This window comes from Piliocolobus tephrosceles, chromosome 3 (genome assembly GCF_002776525.5).
Source record: "Piliocolobus tephrosceles isolate RC106 chromosome 3, ASM277652v3, whole genome shotgun sequence".
Taxonomy (NCBI): domain Eukaryota; kingdom Metazoa; phylum Chordata; class Mammalia; order Primates; family Cercopithecidae; genus Piliocolobus; species Piliocolobus tephrosceles.
The window spans coordinates 110840058-110862843 of NC_045436.1; the positions used below are offsets into that span (position 1 = coordinate 110840058).

Genomic DNA, 22786 nt, shown 5'->3' on the forward strand with positions numbered 1-22786 from the left:
TTTAGTTTTACAGATATGAAAATGAATGCTTTAAGACTTAAAGAACTTGTCCAAATATACAAAGCTAGTAGGCAGCATGAGATTCCAGCCCTGTTTGATTCTAGAACCCTGTGCTAGAGCCCTGCTCTATACTGCCTCCTGTGGGTGGGTGTGTTCATGTCCATACACAAACAGATGTGCACTTATGAATATATACCTCTGAGAGCATATGTTTGCAGCAATGCTTCATAAATTTGGTGTTGTGGGTTCAACCTTCATAAGGTTTTCACATTTAAAGTAATTGAAACCATAATTTAGATAAATCGCTTCCTCATGGCATAATGTCTCACTTTGACAGGTGCTGTTTCAACCATGAGGCTGAGACCATTTTTGGGATTTTCTCACACTTTAGGTGCTATGTAAATCAGCTGAAAGAAAATTGGTGAGATATGGTTTAAATCACTTTCTCTCTTACACATAGCTATGAATATATCTCATCTTTGACCTTACCATCTTTATGATAAAAGTCATAAGCCTTCTACAAAGGGAAAGCAAGGTGTGGCCTCATTAGGTCACATAATGATTAATAGTTTGGCAGCTTTTCCAAGGTGGCAAGGCTGAAGTTGCAGCAATCACTTTCTTTTTTTTAATCCTGAGATTGATACTCATTTGTTAGTTTAATTCCCATCTCTAAAGACAATTCTTCTGTATCATGCTTCCTATTTAACTTAGAAGCTAATAAAAGAAATATTTATTCTTTGGAGTCCAGAAGAAAATAAACCTGTTCTTTAAAATGGAGACACTTACAATGGAAATAAATATTGTATGTCAGATGGTGTATCAGAATGTCTTCTAATGTCAAAATTGTGAAACCTGACCAAAACACCTCCACTTACTGACTCAAATAAGTTTTCTTTGTTGTTACATCATTATGCATGCTTTTATGATTTTGGTTAAACATTATATTGCTTGGTGGCAATGAAAATGTAAAATGAACAAACCATTTCAGAAGGAAAATTGTGAACTAACTGTCTCAGTTTGGTTATTTTTAAACTCCCTAAAAAATTATTATTGAGCATGCAGATTACTGGGGAGTTAAAAAATAAAAAATAAAACCTTACATCTGCCAAAGTCAACAGAGCTTTCCGGAAGTCACCAGATGTTTCCGAACTAATATCATCTCCAAGGCTCTTCTTGTATACTGAAACCAAATCAGAATGAAATTAAGCCTTGACAAACTGAAAAATAGGATAAAACAGAGAAAAGTTTAAATGCCAACACTAGCAAAGAATGGGTATGTGATAAGATAAATCTTGCCCTTTTATTTAATTTCTTCATGCTCTTCTGTTGTGAGATGGTACATTCTTCTTGTAACTCTTACTGCACTGTGTTGTGGTAAATGCAAAAGAATAGAAAGAGTTGTCATTCTGGAGCAAATCATGGTTTATTTCATCTGACAATGGCACTAAGGGATGCATAGTGGAAAAGCTGGGGTGGATGAGCTACTAGTTTGCCTTTCAATTTCCATTCTGACCATCTTCCATACTAAGAGAACCCTAACCTTAAGCAAGATACAATGCACACAGCTTAAAAACTATATTCTCAGCTTTCCTCTTAGCTAGTGCAGTTCTATAACTTAGTTCTTCACAATGAAATGAAGGCAGACTAATATGACTTTGCTGGGAAATCTCCTTAACGGGATGGGGCCATGTTCATCTTAGTCCTTCCTCCATTTGACTGCCTTACATGTGAACTGATATCTGCATCTTGGGCAGCCATCTTGGACTGTGAAGATAAGGACCACTTCCTAGTGATGGCATAAAAGTAATCAAGAAGAAGCCTGAGTTCCTAAAAGCTTTTAGTAGCTGTCATACTAGTCCTAGAATTGCCAATGTCTAGACTTCTACATATGATAAAAATAAACTTCTACCTTTCGTAAGCCACTGTAATTTTTCTGTTTTATTGACTCTAACCCTAATTGTAATGAATATAACTAAACTATATTTTTTAGTATCTCCCAAAAGTAAGAAAGCTACCCCAAAACATGCTATTTCCCTTTACAAATGCCAATTGTGTGTTCATATATTTCAGTACTGACTAGATGTAGCCCCTTTTGCATGGCCTGTGATGTGCGGTGCCCATCAGTCTTAAATCTCTGTCTGCCACTATACATACCTGGTTGTAAGTGACACCATGTGGCTATTTGAACTCTGTCTGCATCATTCTCAAGAACTCTATAAATTATCCATATTAGGCCGGGCGCAGTGGCTCAAGCCTGTAATCCCAGCACTTTGGGAGGCCGAGACGGGCGGATCACGAGGTCAGGAGATCGAGACCATCCTGGCTAACACGGTGAAACCCCGTCTCTACTAAAAAATACAAAAAACTAGCCGGGCGTGGTGGCGGGCACCTGTAGTCCCAGCTACTTGGGTGGCTGAGGCAGGAGAATGGCGTGAACCCGGGAGGCGGAGCTTGCAGTGAGCTGAGATCCGGCCACTGCACTCCAGCCTGGGTGACAGAGCGAGACTCCGTCTCAAAACAACAACAACAACAACAACAACAACAAATTATCCATATTAGCCATGAGAATTCTCATCTATTTAAACCAATGAAAGACAATTATAGAAAGTGATATGAGATTATCCAATAGCAAGAACTGCATTGAGATGGAAACTTGTTCAGCATGATTTTAGTAAGTCTCCTTTTTATGAAATCTGTAATTTTTCAAAGCAATTCATATAAGCAAAATCCACCAAAAATGTGTGTCATTTTTCTAAATAATAATATTTAGTAGGCATCATTAAACCTGACGGTTGTGATATTGTTACATCTCTCCTTCATTCTGGTTAGATAAAAACTTTAAATTTGAAAATATCAAGTAAAAGAATGAAGCTGCCATTTGTTAGAACTTGGGGAAGTATTTTATAATTTTGGAATTATTTAGATGAGACTCTATAAGTCATTTCACACAGCCTCTCCCTTTACATGAAATATTTTGTGGGAAATTAGACTAAAATATTATTTCAATCTAAGTTGACAACTACTGTGTGCATTTTGAGGCACAGTAGAGTATAAAATTAAATAGAGTATTTTAACAGTACAGGTGTCTGGATTAGAACTTTGAGTCCCTGATACCTGTTTCAGTGTTCCCTCACACACCATTAACTTTAGAATACTGAAAAAAGTTAAGAATTTAGATATCTATTTATTTAGACCCTATTGTGCCACTGTACAGGATAAGCTATACAAGACGTCTGATCCCTTTATGAGGGCCAACTTGATCGTGACTTCCTGAACCCATTGTATCTTCTGTCTTAGAGAATGAGTGACACAGAAAAGGAGACAAAGACAACAGAATAATAAAGAACTGAAAGACTCCTAGAAACAATGAAGAAAACAGTAGCCAAGAATAACCAAAAACTATGCACAAAGCCTTGGGTAGACAAACACCATGTGGTAAGGGAGGGGATGTTACTTGCTGGTGTCAAGAACATGAGAAGCAAAAAGGAAGAGGAACAGTTACTGTCATGGAAAACATTAGCATGGGAAGCAATGGATGCCTGCGGCCGAGAGACTGACAACATAACTGGGTCCCTCGGGTAGTGCTGTGACTTGAATCTCTGTAAAGCTTGGCTATGCATGATTGAGACAATTTCCTTCTCGATCTTCCTGTGTATCATTAATCTCTAGTAACCAAGGTAACCTTGATGCAGTTGTATCCCTTGTAGCCTCAGAGAGCATTACTCACATAGAAATTGAGTCTCTGGTAACTTTGTGCTATTATCATTTGTCATATCTGCACAACACTATCCTGAATGCTAAAAGTTTCACTTGGCTCTTAAGACCTTAACCTCAATTTTGAAGACACTCATTTAATAAATATTTGCACTTATCTCCCACACTGTTCTTAGAACTGAGGATACGGTAGTAAACAACATAGACAAAAATCTTCATCCTTATAAAGCTTACATCCTGGAAGTGTTTGTACCTAAATGCTGGGCTCCAGGGATCTGTCACAGGGCAGGTCCACTAGCGGAGCAGCAACTCTTCTAAGAAACACCAGAAAATACCAAGCCAACTTGGGATACAGTGCCTGGCTCTGATGATGGGTTTTGTAAAATATGTAAACCTTATTGAACTGAAATATTTTAAACACCTACAACATACCCTTTGTGCATTAATGATTAAGTAGTTCTCTTGTCTACTTCTTTCTGTTCCCACTCCCTTTTAGGTTCTACCAGTAGAGGGGGACTGGAAGGCAGGAGGTGGAAAGAAGTGCAATATATTTGATGGCTATTCACATCAGTGTCAACCCAGTGAAGGCCGTTCACCCTGACAGCAGCAACTGGCTCTAGGTTCCTAGAACAAGTCACTTTCACCCCCGTGGAGGTACCGGCTCCAGCCAGATGGACCCCTCTTTTCAGAGGTCTGAACTCCTGCTCCTTAAGCCTCTGCTCTGAGCCCCTGAGGTACCAACATCAGCCAGGTATATCCCTCTTCTAACTTCCAATTTCTGACAAACTCAACCTCTTTCCTCTGTTGTCTCAGGTCTGGGGGGTTATACTCTGCATGAATCCCTTTGTTCCCTTTTTCCTTTTTCAGTCCTCTGAAAAGTGTTTAGCAATTCTTTTTTTTTTTTTTTCCAAGACAGTGTCTCATTCTGTCACCCAGGCTGGAGTGCAGTGGCATGATCAAGGCTTACTGGGGCCTCAATCTCTTAGACTCAAGTGATCCTCCCACTTCAGCCTCTTGAGGAGCTGGGACTGTAGGCGTGCACCACCACACCCGGCTAATTTTTGTTATTTTTTGTAGAGACGGGGTTTTGTCATGTTGCCTGGGCTGGTCTTAAACTCCTTGGCTCACGCGATCTGCCCACCTCAGTCTCCCAAAATGCTAGGATTATAGGCGTGAGCCACTGTGCTCAGCTTAAGCAATTCTTTTGAGACAGAATCTCACTCTGTTGCCCAGGCTGTAGTGCAGTGGTGCAATCTCGACTCACTGTAACCACTGTCTCCTGGGTTCAAGCAATTCTCCTGCCTCAGCCCCCTGAGTAGCTGGGACTACAGGTGCGTGCCACCACGCCCGTTTAATTTTTTTTGTATGTTTTAGTAGAGACGGGATTTCACCATATTGGCCAGACTGGTCTCAAACTCCTGACCTTGTGATCCGCTGGCCTCAGCCTCTTAAAGTGCTGGGATTACAGGCACAAACCACCGCACCAGACCCTTTAAGCAATTCTTTTTTTTTAAAATTTTTTTATTTTTGAGACAGAGTCTTGCTCTGTCACCCAGGCTGGAGGTGCAGTGGTGCAATCTCGGCTTACTGCAAGCTTCGTTTCCAGGGTTCACGCCTATCTCCTGCCTCAGCCACCGGAGTAGCTGGGACTACAGGCACCCGCCACCATGCCTGGATAATTTCTTTTTGTATTTTTCATAGAGACGGGGTTTCACTGTGTTAGCCAGGATGGTCTCGATCTCCTGACCTCGTGATCCACCTGCCTTGGCCTCCCAAAGTGCTAGGATTAACAGGCTTGAGCCACCACGCCCGGCCAGCAATTCTTTATATTACATTTTATCTGTCAAAATACCTAGTGCTGTTTCTGTTTTTCTGATTAGAACCCAATTAGCACATCAATAACAAAATAATTACCTGTCATTGAAGTATTTACCTTCTAACAAGAATTTCCCAAAGCAACCTCTTTAACACCCACCTGAGGACTAATATGTACTCCTTCTTTGGACCTCTCCCACTGCAAAAGCTCCTATAACACAACTGACCTCGTGAGACACAAACAGAGAAACTGTGGCTTCCTTAAAGTACTTGGAGAAGGTTCTATGGGGCTGCTGAATAGTAAAGAATTGGACTGGTCTTATTCCTCATTCCTGGGAGGTAAACTCTAAATCCTTTGGATTTCCCAAGTCGTAGGTGTGTCTTTATTACTCATGGTTGGTCTCTTGGACTGCAGCTCAGTTATGCTAACAAGATGACTTAGAATAAAGGCTGGTCACATTAGAAAGATCAACCATATGATTAAAAGGTTGAGGCTTTAAGCCACAATATTAGCCTGATGTCTAGGGAGTGTAGGGGGACTGGAGATTGAGTTCAATCACATGAACAATGGTTCAACCAATCATGCTTATATAATGAAACCCCAATAAAAACTAAGGCTACCAATAATCAAGTGAGCTTAAGGGTTGGTAATGATATATCAATGTGTCAGGAGAGTGGAAGCTTCCACTGGACCCTTCCCAATATCTCCCTATGCAGTCTCTGCGTTTGAATGGCCCTGATTTGTTTCCTTTATGATACCACATTTGTCAATATAGCACTTTCTTGAGTTCTGTGTCATTCTGGTGTGCTATTGAACCTGAGAGTAGTGAGAACCCTGAATTTGTAGCCAGTCGGTTAAAAGCATGTGTAGCCTGAAAACACCTGAGCTTGTGGGCTGGTGTCTGAGGTGAAGGTAGTCTTGTGGGGACTGTGACCTTAACCTGTGAAGTCACACTAACCCTGGGTAGTTAGAGTCAGAATTGCATTGCAGAGACTTTCTAATTTTACACAGCCAGCAGACTATTAGGTCTTTTAACTAATTCTATTGAATCCTCATGCTCAACATATCCTCTAAATTAATCTAATTTCCCACACCAAAAATCGTGGATCTAATCTGAATGATTTTTAACACCTCATAACAAAATATGATTTGAGTCTCTTCCATTGATTAAAATGGTTAATTCAATTAATGAGAGATTGCTGAGAGCAAAATCCACTGCAGCTATAATATTATAAATGTAAAGCATTAATGCTATTGTTATGTAGCAGTATCCAGCTCAGATCATATTCCAATTTTTCCTGGAAACCCATAGTCTTCAGCTGATTTTAGAATGTATTCTCCTTTCTATAAGTCTTGTCCTCTCAAAATGCCTCATGAAGAGATTGGGAGGATTCTGGGAAAAGCAACATTGGCTCGAATATGTGTGAACAGTGGTGAAGGTAAGCAGAAAATAAGATACCTGTATAATAGGCTTGAGAGATCTCCTTCATTTGCCTGCTTGTCCTGGTAGTTAAGATTTCAGTCAAGGCATCTTCATTTGTTCCAGCACCCTAAAAAGGAAAAGAAAATCTAATTTTTAGAACACTTAAATAACTTAATCTCATGCCTTTTGGTCTTAATATCTTGTTTTATATAGATGAAATGACACTTTTGAGTAAATCAATACAAGGTTCTCTATTGCTCTAAAGTAGTTTTCTATTTTTCCGTGTATTTTAGTATTAACATAAATCATCTGGAATAAAGTGACATCAAATTTTTCACTCTAGTGTAAAAATCAATTGAATAATTCTAGAAATATATAGTATAAAAGAAAAAGCCTGTGTCATTCAAGATCAGAAGTGAGAGTCTAACAGGATTAACCCTAGCAACATTCAAACATGCCACTATGTTTAGAAAAGGCTCTACAATACTTTCGAATGAGTTCATCCTTGCATCACTGTACTGGGTCTATCAGCATGTATCATCCTCTTCATACAGGGAGCTTTTCAAATCCTCAGTAATGTGCATCATGGGCCCGGCTGGCATGGGGACTAATTACCTGTCAGCCCTGTTTATATCAAGGTCACTGAATCACACTGTGACTCCAAGAAAAGTCATATACACTAAGACTTGATCGAATAAGGCCAGTGCAGTATATGAACAGAGGCTGAATTCTGTCTCTCTGTAGCAGAGATTCCTAATTTTCCACAGTATCCCTTTTGTCTTTCTTGCTTAGTAATAGAACCCCCAGCTTGTAATTTGGTACATAGCTACCCAAATAAAGGCTATGTTTCTCAGCTTCCTTTATAGTGAAATTTGTCCACGTAACTAAACTCTGACTGATGGGATATAGGCAGAAGTACCATATGCATGCTCTGGGAGTATCCTTAGAGTGAGGGAGTGAACCCTTCTTTGTCCTTGACTCTTTTGAGTTGACTGGAATGAAGACATAATGCCTGAGTCATGAGCTGCCATCTTTAACCAGGAAGTGAAAACCGTGAGTTAAAGATGGCAGACTCTCAAGATAGTAGGAGCCTGAATCTCTGATAATGGTGGTGCCATCACAGCCTGCTCAGGGCTACTTACTCTGGATTTCTTTTATGTAAAAGAGAAACTGTTCTAATACTTATTGGTGAATCTAATCCTTACAATTACACCTGCTAAACCCTCCCCATTGGGTAGCCATAGAAAAACAATGCTCAGACTTCACTTCAAGAGAATCAGCTGCAAAGAATGCAGTTGGCTAACAGCCTCCAACTGCCACACCTTTAGATCTACCAGAGTTCACACTGAGGTCATGCCCTCTCCAGGTGGCTGTCAGTCAATGACTGTAAGCAGCAGGGGTATTGGACTTGCGCCCAACACAGAACTCCTCCAAAGGGCAGTCTTTGCTCAGGGGCTCCCCAACAGCCTGCCAAGGCTTTCTCAGAGCTTCAACATGCACTGAGGCTCTTCCTAATCTCAGCCTACTTCCTCTCCTCTCTCTCACAGGTGTCAGGCCTGCACTGCAGTCTGAAGGTTCACCCCACCTACCCTGCTCTTCTCTTTATCCTTCACAGGCGTTTCTCACAATAAATCTCTTGTACATCAAATTCCATCTTGCCATCTGCTTCTCAGATGCCCATGTGTCCTCCATGGAAAAGAAGATAACTCCATTGCCTGATGACAAGGCAGAATACGGCTTATGCCTCAGATCTAAGCTCCCTTCTTTTTCCTCTTTCCTATTAATTAATATGTTGAGCACCCACTTCATTTCAGAAGTTGCTCTAGGAACAGAAGATATAGGCCAAGACCAATGAGGTTCCCTGCCATGGTGGAGGTTTGCCTTTTAGTTAGATGAAAAAAGGTAATAAACAAATGGATTTTAAAAACAGACAAGGCCAGGTGCAGTGGCTTACACCTGTAATCCCAGTACTTTGAGAGGCCGAGGCGGGAGGATTGCTTGAACTCAGGAGTTTGAGACCAGCCTGAGCAACATAGCAAGACTCTGTCTCTACAAAAATTTTTTTTAATCAGCCAGGTGTGGCAGTGTGTGCCTGTAGTCCCAGCTGCTCAGGAGGCTGAAGTTGGAGGATTGCTTGCCCGGGAGGTTGAGGCTGCAGTGAGCCATAATTGCACCACTGTACTAGAGCCTGAGCAATGAAGCAAGACCTTGTCTCAAAAACAAATAAATAGACAAGATATTTTTAGGCAGTAATAAGTGCAGGTAAGAAAATATATTTGAGTGAATTAATGGAAAATGTCTGGAGGAAAAGCATTCCAGATGGAAGAAACATCATGTATAAATGTCTCAAAACAAAAATAAGCTTATGATGTTCAAGGAGCAGAGAAAAGGTCAGTGTAGCTACATCATTAATGGGTGAGCAGGAGGGGGTATGACGGTCAGTTTTACGCACCAGCTTGGCCAGGCTATAATGCCACTTATTCAATCAAACACTAACCTATGTGTTGCCGTGAAGGTATTTTGTAGCAGTTTATTATTGATTCACTTTAAGTAAGGGAGAATACTTTTCTTGGCAGACCTGATCCAATCAGTTGAAAGGGCTTAAGACCAGAGGTGAGGCTTCTGTTTAGAAGATTCTTTCTGTGGACAGCTTCAGCTTGTGCCCAAGAGTTCCAGCCTGCCTTTCCTGACAGCCTGCCCTACAGATTTTGAACTTGCCTAACCAATCCCATAATCATGTAACCAATTCTTCTTCTTCTTCTTCTTCTTCTTCTTTTTTTTTTTTTTTTGAGACAGGGTCCCAGGCTGGAGTGCAGTGGCACAGTCGTGGCTCATTGCAGCCTAGACCTGCTGGGCTTAAGTGACTCTCCCACCTCAGCCTCCCAAACAGCTGGGACTACAGGCATGAGCCACCATGCCTGGCTAATTTTTTTTTTTTCTTCTTTTTTTTTTTTAATTATACTTTAAGTTCTAGGGTACATGTGCACAACATGCAGGTTTGTTACGTATGTATACATGTGCCATGTTGGTGCGCTGCACCCATTAACTTGTCATTTACATTAGGTGTATCTCCTAATGCTATCCCTCCCCCTCCCCCCTCCCCACAACAGGCCCTGATGTGTGATGATCCCCTTCCTGTGTCCAAGTGATCTCATTGTTCAATTCCCACCTATGAGTGAGAACATACAGTGTTTGGTTTTCTGTTATTGCGATAGTTTGCTGGGAATGATGGTTTCCAGCTGCATCCATGTCCCTACAAAGGACACTCAAGTCCTGGGCTGAAGTGATTCTCCCACCTCAGCCTCCCAAATAGCTGGGACTACAGGCATGAGCCACCACGCTTGACTAATTTTAAAAAATTTTTTGTAAAGACAAGTTCTCACTATGTTGCTCAGTTTGAAGCTGGTTTTGAACTCCTGAGCTCGAGCAATCCTCCACCATGGCCTCCAATTCTTTCCAATAAATTTTTGTTGTTGTTGTTTTGAGACAGGGTCTCACTGTCACCCAGACTAAAGCGCAGTGGCACAATCTCAGCTCACTGCAGCCTCGACCTTCTGGGCTCAGGTGATCCTCCCACCACAGCCTCCCAAGTAGCTGGGACTACAGGAATGCACTACTATGCACAGCTAATTTTTTTTTTATTTTTTGTAGAGACAGGGTTTCTCCAAGTTGCCCAGGCTGATCTCAAACTCTTGAGCTCAAGTAATCTACCTACCTTGGCCTCCCAAAGTATTGGGATTACAGGCACGAGCCATAGCACCTGACCTTACAATAAATCTTTTAACGTCTATGTCCTACCTACTGGTTCTGCTTCTCTGAGGGAACCCTCACTGATATAAATAGAATTTTAAAAAGTCACCAAGTTAGACAGGACCTGCACTATGTTGGGTAATGAAGGTCATGATAAGGAGCTTGGATTTTAAGTGTTCAAAGCCATTGGAAATTTATGCAGGTAAATAACATAATCTGATTTTTTAAATAAATTAATAAAAATAATTTTGGCTATTCTGTGTAGAATGAATTTGAGGTGGGCAAAAATGGAGGCAAAGGGACTAGTTAGAAGCCTGTTGATACGGACCAGTCAAGAGATGATGGTGGTCAGACTAGAAACGGTAGCAATGGATTTTGAGAGAAGTGCACATATTTACAATGGATTTTGAAGTAAAACAAATGAATTTGCTGATAGATTTGGGAGCGTGGAAGGGTAAGAGCAAACAAGGGCTCAAGGATAATGCTAGGGTTTTAGCTTCAGTGTTGGGGTTATGACAGTGCCATTGACTTTCAATGATGACAAACTAGAGAACTTGACTCTTCATGTCAAACAAAGGATATGACAAAATTCTTCCAGCCCAGGAACATTTGGGCTTAAGGTTCTACAACTGTTCCCTATTTCAGAGTCGTTCTACCACTGGGAGAGTACAGACCAAAATGGCATCCAAGTCCACCCATCACAAGTGTGCACTGCCAGAAAGTCACTATTTTTGATGACTCGGTCAAACCCTGGGCAGAAATGGCTTATGGGGGCTCATACCTTCATGGATTTCTTTAGCTGCTTTGCATCAAAGACTGCTGGTGGAGTCACTAGGGCCACCATGAGATGCTCAAAATGGCCAGAGAGATCACCCTTCAAGTCATCTTTCAGCTCCTAAAATCAAAAAACCAAGGAGAAAAATGTGAAATACTTTTCCTTTCTCTTCCTCTAAAGTCACCTAGTGAAAGATGAACATATGTATCAAAATCAGACAAAACATGTCCATCCACAGGGAATAAACAGAAGTGTTGAAAATATTTCTATGAATATTAATCTGCATTTTCTAATTACTCCCAAATTGTTCTGTTTTGTAGAGGTTTTTTGAAGGAGAGCCAAATGGGAGGACTTCATGAGTGCCACAGTTAGGAACTGTATTCAAATGCATTTTCTAGGTCCCCCATGCTTTCAATGCTTAGGTTGGGGTGAGGGAAGAGGTAGAGGAACCCTTATAAATTCACACCCAGCTTCACTGGGAGGTGCTCTATTCCTGGGTATCTTGCCTCTCAGTAACTCCTAAAGAGCTCCAAGAGGAAGGGGAAGGGAGGACAGTGGCTGGTCATGTGTCTCTGGTGAGAACGTGGAACTAGGTGGCATCAGAAGCAATTTTCTGGCAACAAGTAAAGAAAGAAAACCCCTAAGTGTGGCAATATGTTAGACTTATTTTTTTTTGACAAATAATAATTGTACGTATTCATAAAGTACATAGTGATGTTTCAATACATATAATGTGTGGTAATCAGATCAGGGTAATTGCATACCCATCATCTCAAACATTTAGCATTTTTTTGTTTTAGGAATATTCAGTATCCTCCTTCTAGCTATTTGAAACTACATTATGGTTAACTGAGTCATCCTATGGGCTATGAAACACTAGAACTTAGCCTCTTACAGACATTACCTATTGGTATTGTTTTGAGTACTGTTTTCACACGTAAGTACAGTCCATCTCCCCTGCCTAACGGGGGGTAACAGAGTTTCTACTTTCAATATTCAATGGCATAATACTGAATAATGTTTGTTCCTGCTCCTGATTATTTTCAGCTCTGCAATAGAGGCTGGTAGCCTCTGAGCCTGCTGCAACGCCGTGGGCACAGACCGACACTACCACACTCCTGGGTGGGTGCAGCAGCAGCATGCTCCTGCTGAAACAAATGGGATGGCGTTCAGTATTCCCAGCTCTGCTTTAATTGCCACAGCGTTTTTTTCCTCTCTAAATGGTAAATTTCACTACCATCTGTCCTCAATCCAAGCCACTGCAGCCGAATCTTACTTCACAGATCTCATCCTATTCCACTGTGAGAAATGGTTGTTCCCCTCCACCTCTATCTTTCTTCCATATTTTGGAAATGCTGAAAGGCCAATAGATCACTCACCTTCTCTTTATGTGAAAGTGTTGTCTTGCCCAGAAGCCAGGCAATTCATTCAATTCAACAAATGTTTTCTGGGCACCTGCTCTGTGCTAGGCCTTTAAAGGTAAGTTGGACAAAGTCCTTATCCTAAGGCATTCTGGCCTCATGGGAAACACAGAAATATTCAAAGATAAAATTTCAATATTATATGTTAAGTATCTGATAAAGGGAGCTCAGAGAAGGGTGTCTTAATGGAGCCTGGGGGCCTGGAGAACACTTCCAGGAGGTAATTCCTGAGCTGCCTGTGGATGATCACTAGACCCTCTCAACAGTCTCCATTTGTAGACTTTTCCCTCCACAATTCATTATCTACAGCAGCCAAAATAATCCTTTAAAAATAAAAACTGCATTACATTATTCCTCTGCTTACAAACCTCCAGTGGTTCCCTGTGGCCCTTAGAACAAAATGTAAACTCTACCAAGACCCTTAGCATGTTCTCAACCTCTCTCCAGCCTCATCTCTTTCTTCTGCCCCCTTCACTTTCTACATTCCTGCCATATTGGAATTCTTTATTTCTCACATATTCCCTGCTTCTTTTTGCATCAGGGCTTTTGTATTTACTGTACCTCAAATACTATCTCCTGATCAAGCAGAGCAGAACCCCTAGTATTGTTTAGGCTTAGTAGGGAGTAAGGTAACAACCCCTCACTGACATTCTTTCATCACCCTATCTGCAGGAGCCAGTCACCAGTCACTGTCTATCATATAAACCATTTTAATTCTTTCATATCACTTATCATATCTGAATTATTTTTATTTACTTGTTTATTATATTCTAATAGAATGTTAGCTCCATGAAAGAAGGCAGGATCTGTTTTCTATACCAGTCTATATCCAATGTCTAGGATACCTCCTAACACAGATTAGTACTCGAAAATAGGCGTTGGACAAAGAAACTGTATAGCAAAGAGCAAGTCTTACTTTTTGCTTTTTTTTTTTTTTTTTTTGAGACAGAGTCTTGCTCTGTTGCCGGGCTGGATCAATCTTGGCTCGCTGAAGCCTCTGTCTCCCGGGTTCAAGCAATTCTCCTGCCTCAGCCCTCAGCCTCCCGAGTAGCTGGGATTACAGGCATGTGCCATCACACCAGGCTAATTTCTGCATTTTTAGTAGAAATGGGGTTTTACCATGTTGGTCAGGCTGGTCTCAAACTCCTGATCTCAGGTTATCCACCTGCCTGGGCCTCCCAAAGTTACTTGTTCTTATACAGTTAGTTTCTGCTAATTACTAAATTTTCATTTGCTGAATGAATTAAACCTATAACTACATAAGTATTTTAAAATTGAAAGAGAAATAAAAGGTTATCTAAGACAGGATTAGTCAGATAGTTGGCCTGGTAATTCTTTGTTGTGGAGGGCTGCCTTGAGCATTCTCGGATGCTTGTAGCATCCCTGACCTATGCCTACTACATGCTAGAAGCACCCCCTACCATCCTGTTTGTGATCATCAGAACGTCTCCATTCATCCCAAATGTCCCCTGGGGAGCAAAATCACTTCTGGTTTAGAACCCACGGGGCTAAGGCAAACCTTATCCTACAAGTGAAGAAACTGAGGCCTAGAAAGACCAAGGCAAAACCACAACTCAGATTCCAGGCTCCTGACTGGATGCACAGGGCATCTTCTGTTACACTCAGCCTGAAACAGAAAACTGTAGGCATAGCCATGTGGGAGCGACCACGGTACATTAACGATCTCGTTACTGCCTGTCATGTGAACATGACCTTACCTTTCCATATGCTGCCTGATACTCCTTAACAATCAGTTGCCGCTGTGCATTTGACCTCTCAGTCAGAATGCTGATGAGCATTTTCTCATCGGTTCCTAAATGAAACAAAAGTTATTTTACTCAATATTCATGCTCAATATCTGTCTTGAACAAAAGCAACATGATCAATGGCATGAGACAAATGCAGAGAGTAAGGCATTTTAATTTCTAACTTCTTACCTGGTTGGGATCATTATTTATTTATTTATTTTGTTTGCCTGAGTTTTGGAAAAGAAAGTTAACTTTATTTGGATAGTTTTGGGGGAAGGAAACAATCATTGTCTAAATACTCCTTTCTGTACATCAGACAAAAAGAACGTACTACTTTTGAACTTGACGTTTTTACCTTTATGAGGTTTGGTTACTGTCTTACTGCCTTTTATTTGTCTCCCATAGTTGATATCAAAATATTTCTTCCTCTGGAAAACAGGAACTAACCCTTATTGAGAATCTGCCCCTGCATGAAACACCCTTTAATTCATTGCCATAGTTAATATTCACAGGGGCCTGCTGTACTAAAGATGAAGACACGAACTTATCTTCCTTGCCAAAGTCACACAACTTCTGAGTGGTCCAGCAAGAAGCTGAATCCAAATCTCTGACCACAAAACATATATTTCTATCTCTGGTCCACATCTCTCTCATGCATTTCTTCCACCTCCCTCCCTCCCTCCCTCCCTCCCTCCCTCCCTCCTTCCTTCCTTCCTTCCTTCCTTCCTTTCTTCCTTCCTTCCTTCCTTCCTTTCTTCTTTCCCTCCTTCCTTCCTTCCTTTCCTTCCTTCCTTCCTTCTTTCCTTCCTCCTTCCTCCCTCCCTCCCCCCTTCTTTCCTCCCTCCCTCCCTTTCTCTGTCTCTCTCCCCCACCACCCTCTCTCTCTCGTTGCCCAGGCTGCAATGCAGTGGCACCATCTCGGCTCACTGCAACTATCACCTCCCGGGTTCATGCGATTCTCCTGCCTCAGCCTCCCAAGTAGCTGGGATTACAGGCATGTGCAATGATGCCCAGCTAATTTTGTTTTTATTTAGTAGAGATGGGGTTTCACCACGTTGATCAGGCTGGTCTTGAACTCCTGACCTCAGATGATCCACCCACCTCAGCCTCCCAAAGTGCTGGGATTTCAGGACTACACCGCACCTGGCCTCTCTCATGAATTTCAAACCCATATACAAAATGAATTGTTTGTAAGTGAAAGGTAACATCAGGCCAGAGCTGATGCCGGCCTGCCTGAGAATGACCTCAAGGTCACTCTTATTTTGGTGACTACAATAGTAAGATAAACGTGGAAAGTTGTGTCTTATTAATTTCCCAGCCCACGATGATACCTGGTTTGGGAAGCTGTGAATTGGCCTGCAGGCCTAGAGCACGCATGACTAGAGAGGTATAAAAGAGCACCCGGAACTCAATGCTCAACTTCTTTGTGTCAAGGTGACCCTCACAGACCTCATCTACACACTTCCAAGGCAGTGGTACATAACTTACATCAATGATGACGCAAAAGCTTCTGTGTACTTGGTTAGCTGCTGGGCCTCCCAGTGAAAGATGCTGCCTTTCTGTGTCTTTGGTTTTGTATTCTTATACATAGTTAAGTAAATACTGAATCAGATTAAAGTGTGTTTGTGCTCTGTGGGTCTGAGTACCAGTGTGGACCCATCATGTGTGTACCGTACCCAGCATCCGTGTCAGTACACTACCAGCCACCTCAACTGCACAAGTATCTGAAACTCAGCATGTTCTGGGTGGACGTTATTGTATTTCCTCTCTGACTTGTCTGTCTTTCTATGTTCCCTCATCCACAACTATGGATATAGTCATCCAGGCAAAAATCCTGGGAATCAGCTCAGATTCCTTTCTTTATCTTATTCTCTATATTATAGCAATTGTCTGCATCTCTTACATTTGTCGTCTCCTCCGCATGCCCTCTGCCAGTGTGTCCTTATCATATTTTACCTGGATAACCTAAATCGCCTCCTAATGTGACCCCCATATAATTATTCCTGTACACTACTGCCTAAGTAAATGTTTAAAAACACAATCTGATCATGTAATCCCCTTGACTAAAATTCAAATGGCTCTTTGTAATCTTCAGGATGAAGTTTAAGCCCCTTAGCTCGTATATCAGCTCATTATGATCTCTCCTGCCTTATGTCTTTGTTCTCATTTTCTACCCCCTCTCTGCATCTCTGTAACCTATGCAACTGGACTACAAATACACCAAACTACCTGCAGTTATTTGTAGTTTGTATGCCTGACAGTTTCTCATCTCTTATTATTTTAAACATGCTCAAGATCAAAAACTAAGCCAAGATGCCTCCGGTTCAGAGACTGGGTCTGGCCCAACCCTAACGCAAACGCTGTTACGATACCTGATTCTGAACTCAGAACGTGTCAGAAGTGGTGCTCATAAACAATAACCTCCTTCTTTAAGAAGGCCTGTAAGCCAGAGTGCAAATTCACGAAGAAACATAATGTTTAAAAAGAGGCAACAGAATTTAAAGACTATTAACCTCATGAAACAGTCTACTCAACACTAGATATAAATAGGGTAATCAGGCTGGGTGCAGTGGCTCACATCTATAATCCCAGGACTTCGGCAGGACAAGGCAGAAGGACTGCTTGAGCCCAGGAGTCCAAGACTAGCCTGGGCAACATAGCAAGACCCTGTCACTACAAAAAATTTAAAAATTAGGCACACATTGTGATGAGCACCTGTACTCCTAGCAACACCAGAGGCTGAGGCCGTAGGATCCCTCGAGCCCAGGAGTTTGAGGCTGTAGTGGGCTATGATCATATCACTGCACTCGAGCCTAGGTGACAGAGCAAGCCCTTCTCCCTTTAAAAAAAAAAAAAAAAAAAGGGCAATCAAGAGATAAATGAAGAAATAACTTACATTGAAAAATGGAAAAAAAAACTTTAAACAGGCAGAAATAACATAATATTATATTGATATAAAGTTCTAATGTTCTAATATAGTATATTTATGGAATTTGACAAGCCGATTTTAGAATTCGTAGAGGAGGGCAAAGAGCCAAGAAAAACGTTGCCCAGTAGATATTTAGTGTCATTATAAAACCCTAATAATCGTGACAATGGGAGAGGCAAATAGATAAATGAAGCATAACAGAGAAGAGAAAAATAGGGAAATGTAAAACAGAGGTGACATTACATACAAATCAGTGTGAAAAGGATGAGCTCTTCAATACATTGTTCTGGGACAATTAGATGTCCACATGAAATAGAATAAAATGAGACACCTTTAAATACCATCCATGAACATTAATTTCACGTAGATTAAAGATCATAATATGAAAAATAAAATTTCAAAACTTTGAAAAAAAATGTAGGAGAATATCTTTATGACTTCATTATAGAAAAGATTCAATAAGAATCAATCCTAGACAAAAATATTGGTAAACTTGATTTCACTAAAATTTAAAACTTCTGTAACCAATTGTATTAATCCATTTTCACGTTGCTGATAAAGACATACCCTAGACTGGGCAATTTATGAAGGAAAGAGGTTTAATGGAGAACTCACAGTTCCATGTGGCTGGGGAAGCCTCACAATCATGGTGGAGCAAGTCACATCTTATGTGGATGGCGGCAGGCAAGGAGAGAGCTTATGCAGAGGAACTCCACCTTATAAAGCCATCAGATCTTGTGACACTTATTCACTATCATGCGAACAGTACGGAAAAGACCTGTCCCCATGATTCAATCATCTCCCACCAGGTCCCTCCCACAATACGTGGGAATTATGGGAGCTACAAGATGAGATTTGGGTGGGGACACAGGACCAAACCATGTCACCAATGTTAAAAGAAAACCATAAACTTAAAGGAAATATTTTCATGGTTTGTAATATTTTTTTTAAAAAGTTTGTATTGAGGAATTACAAAAAATTCTTGCCAATCTAAAGAAGACAAACCAACTGAAAAAAATAGATAAAATATATTTTATATTTTATTGATGTATGAAAGTGGAAGCAGATGCACAAGTGAGGATGCTTAACTGCATCAGTCATCAGGGTAGAGAGAGGAAACAAACACACATGCAGAATAAGATACCATTTAGACCCACTTAATTAGAAAAATGGAATAGTCTTACTGTAGCAAGTATTGGTGAGAACATGGAGCGAAAGGAAGTCTTGTACATTGCTGAAAGGAATGCTAATTTCTACATTCATTTCAGAGAATAGTATGGCAAAATTTCCAGTTAATTTGAAGAGAAGTATCCCCGTCAATGTGGAAATTCCAGTTCTTGTCATATTCTAGAGAAATGCTAGCAAATATGCACAATGAGACATAAGAGGAATATTCACTGCCGCATTTTTATATTGCAATATAAAAGAATTGCAGGCAATTTAAATGTTCCATCAATATTCCCATCTTCTGATACAGTGATGCAATAGATACCATGCAGTTAAAATTAATGCTCTAGAGCTAACCATATCAACATGGCTAAATCTCAAAAATATAATGTTACGGGATAAAAACATATTGCAGAAGAATGTATACAGTATGATTTCATTTTATGCTGTTTGAGACCATTGAAAACAATATGTACATGTATATATAGTGATGGTATTAAAAGTTTCATGGGAATGAACTCTAATTTGGGATGGTGTTTATCTCTAGTGAAAGGAGCAAGAGTGAAATCCAGGAAGAACTGATGGGATTGTATTGGGGTTTTTTTTGTTTTTGAAATAGACTCTCACTCTGTCATCCAGGCTGGAGATCAGTGGCACAATCACAGCTCAGGGCAGCCTCAACCTCCCTGGCTCAAAGTATTCCCCTACTTCAAGGGGGAATAGCCCCCCAAGTAGCTGGGATCACAAGCCCAAGCCCCTCGCCCAGCTAATTTTTTGAGATTTTTGTAGAGAAGGGCCCTCCCTATATTGCCAGGCTGGTGTTGAACTCCTGGGCTCTAGTGATCCTCCTGCCTCGCCCTCCCAAAGTGTTGGGATTACAGGCATGAGCCACCATGCCCAACCAAGGGGGCCATATTTGTAATAATTTATACGATAATTATTATTGTTGTTGATAGCAGTGGTGGTGATGGTTAGACAGGACTACTACAGGGTGGCCACAGGAGAACAGAAAATTCCAGGTAGCAGTTTCACATGACTAGCAAAAGGAAACTGATGAAATAGCTGCAGAAACTAGGGGCTGATATGACCCTGAAAACCCATAGTCTGGATCAAGCTGGCTAAGACCCACTGGACCCAACGTGGAGCTGGATTTGACCTAGGATTCTCCTAGGATCTCATTATATGCTAATTAACATACTCAATCACACACCCACCAGTGCCATGGCAGTTCTGGAAACACTGACATTTGGTGTAAAAAGGGGTGGCACCACAGTACCAAGAAATCATCTTTTTCCCGGAATCTTCATGACTATTCCACCCCTTGGTTAAAGAAACCCATAAAGGCAACAACCCCAAACCCCCTTGTGCATCACTCTCTCTTGAGTACACTCATACTCCCCTTTCCTGAGTGTGTACTTTTCACTTTGCAATAAATCTCTGTACTTTCACTATCGTTTGACCCATCCTTTCTTCTCTAGATGGTGTCAAGAGTCTGGATATCAGCCAGGGTGGAGATCCCACCGGCATCTGGGGATCTCCCCTAGACCACCAATATCAGTGGTAGTTATTTAATATTAAGTAAATATGATAAATATTAGGATTTAATAAAGCTGAGTTCTCTATATATTTCCTCATTATTTCACAATTTGAGAAAATTCCTGACAATTTATCAAATTGAGTAAGCCAAGCTGAGCAAACTGAACTTTTAGATTGTAACCTGCCTGATTTGCTTCAACATTAAGAAAGGAATTGTAAAATATCACTCACCAATTCCTCTGATTGCTTTCCGAATAGCTTCAGCATCCACTGATGGGCTAAAGTCTGGATAATCTCTTATTGTTCCTCGGTGTCCAACCTAGAAGGAAATATTTGAAAGTCACATTGGTTCAAAACGACATCTTTCTTGTATTACATATGCATATTCCTTCATGCATATGAGAGGCATATGACAAACCCATAATTTGCACACCTTCCTACCACTTCAGGAGTGGCTCTGAAACTGCCTTTGCAAAATCATGACAGTAAGAGAAATCTGACATGGTTGACTCCATCTTGCTTTTAGCGTCACAGGCTGGCTGTCTTTGCTCATTCCTGGGTGTGGGCCAAACTAACTTCAGGAGGAATTTAGTTTATAGTTTAAATGATACTAGCTCTTCCCCAAAGCTAACCTACCCTTGTAAAATTAATGAAAGTCTACCAAGTTAGGAGGATGAGAGGGGCCTGAATTTTGCTAAGATGTAGGCATAGTTACATAATTACCAGCCATTATTCTGGAGGTCACAATATTTGCAGTCTCCCCAATTACTCCTGCAGATAACATCACTATTATAGAACCTAAAATTGGCCTTTTGAGATGTCTCTTCAGGCTTTTGCATTTCTGACTACTGGACAGCCCCACTCAGACCAACAACTCCTCTGGTGGCCCCCACTTAGAAGCAGACTCAGCCTACAAGGACTGCTTTCTATACCCCTATGATTGCATCCCCAACCAATCAACGTGCCCCCTTCCCTAGCCCCCTGCCCGCCATTTTATCCTTGAAAAATCCCTAACTTCTGAGCCTTCAGGGAGATTGATTTGGGTAATAATTCTGTCTCCTACATGGTGTGGCCAGCCTGGCATCAATTATACTCTTTCTTTACTGCAATGCCATGGTCTCAGTGGACTGATTGTGTCTGTGCAGTGAGCAGGAAGAACCCATTTGGCAGTTCCAGTTCCAGTGACGGTCTACCCCCCAGCCATAGGGAATATGATATCTACCCCATATCTCAGGAGTCCTCTTTTTCTCTTATGTAACAAATTACAAATATAAAACATTGGTTCTGTACAGCAGTAAGTTGTGTTAATCTTGGTGACACTTAAGAAAATTTGTTTTAAAGTAGCATTTGCAGGAGAGCAACAAGAAAGCTGAAATTTCCTAAATCTTCTTGTTTTTCAAGTGATAATTCAAAGCTTATCATGGCATCTCACACAGAAGTAACTGTGGTTTACAAACTTCAAGATGTTTTAATTAATGTTGACCACTGTCCTTGGGGAACTCCAGACTAAATGATCCATGAATGAAAACCCCCTTAGGACTGTCTGTTCTTGAGCTTTGTTTAATGAATGTGCAATTAGAAGACCTTCTAAAAGCTCTGCTGACATCATAGATCTTGAGGAATTGCATGGAAGTAAAAAATGCCACGCTACTAATTTTAAGCATGTAAATTAGAAGCATGTCAGTAAGCTAGGAAAGACCATAATACAGAAAAAATATTTTAAAATTGCTTACAAGACTAAAGAAGGACAGCCACAAAGATGTTGAGAAAAATAAAAATAAATGTAGATTTATATGGTAGTTCTTAACTTCTTGAATAAAAATCTGTCTTTACAGTAATAATATTTCCTTTTTAAACAGCATTTTTCTATCTTGTTACTGAATAGTATTGGCTCTGTTGTCTTGTATTAATATGGCTTCATTTTGGCTCTCTTGAAGTGTTTAATGTTTTCATGAAAGGACATTATCTATCACATTAAAGTGAATGGAAAATTAGTGTTCTGGCACAGTAAAAAATGATAGTCTGCTGATTCCTAAGATTAATTGAATAATTTATTTCAATACACACAAACACTGTTTAATCTTACAGCATCCAAAATAAGAACTTTAGAACCTAGAAAATAATTACAAGTTAGAAACTAGTTGTGAGTGTTCCTGACCTGAAGATACCTGTAAGAAACCAATCACTTTTTGGTGGCTCACTCCTGTACTTCCAGGACTCTTGGGGTCCAAGGACAGGATCACTTGAGCCCAAGAGTTCAGGGCCAGCCTGGGCAAAACAGTAAGACCCAGTCTCTACAAAATATTAAAAAATTACCAGGTGTGGTGGTATGCAGGTGTGGTCCCAGCTACTCGGGAGGCTGAGGTGAGAGGACCACTTGAGCCCAGAAGGTCAAGGCTACAGTGAGCTGTGATTGTGTCACTGCACTGTAGTCTAGGTGACAGAGTGAGGCTCTGTCTCGAAAGAAAGAAAGAAAGAAAGAAAGAAAGAAAGAAAGAAAGAAAGAA

The 22786-nt window shown here is 40.8% G+C and overlaps 1 protein-coding gene across 2 annotated transcripts in view; it reads right to left on the bottom strand.

Annotated features, from left to right (window-relative positions):
* Positions 1 to 22786, bottom strand: part of ANXA3 (annexin A3) — a 62349-nt gene that overhangs the window by 18119 nt on the left and 21444 nt on the right. For both annotated transcript variants that reach the window (XM_023222484.2, XM_023222485.2), the window contains 5 exons: positions 20511 to 20598; positions 14618 to 14712; positions 11485 to 11598; positions 6990 to 7080; positions 1101 to 1180 (listed from right to left, as the gene is read on the bottom strand). In XM_023222484.2, coding sequence (XP_023078252.1) covers positions 1101 to 1180; positions 6990 to 7080; positions 11485 to 11598; positions 14618 to 14712; positions 20511 to 20598 — 468 coding nt within the window. The remainder of the gene's footprint in view (positions 1 to 1100; positions 1181 to 6989; positions 7081 to 11484; positions 11599 to 14617; positions 14713 to 20510; positions 20599 to 22786) is intronic.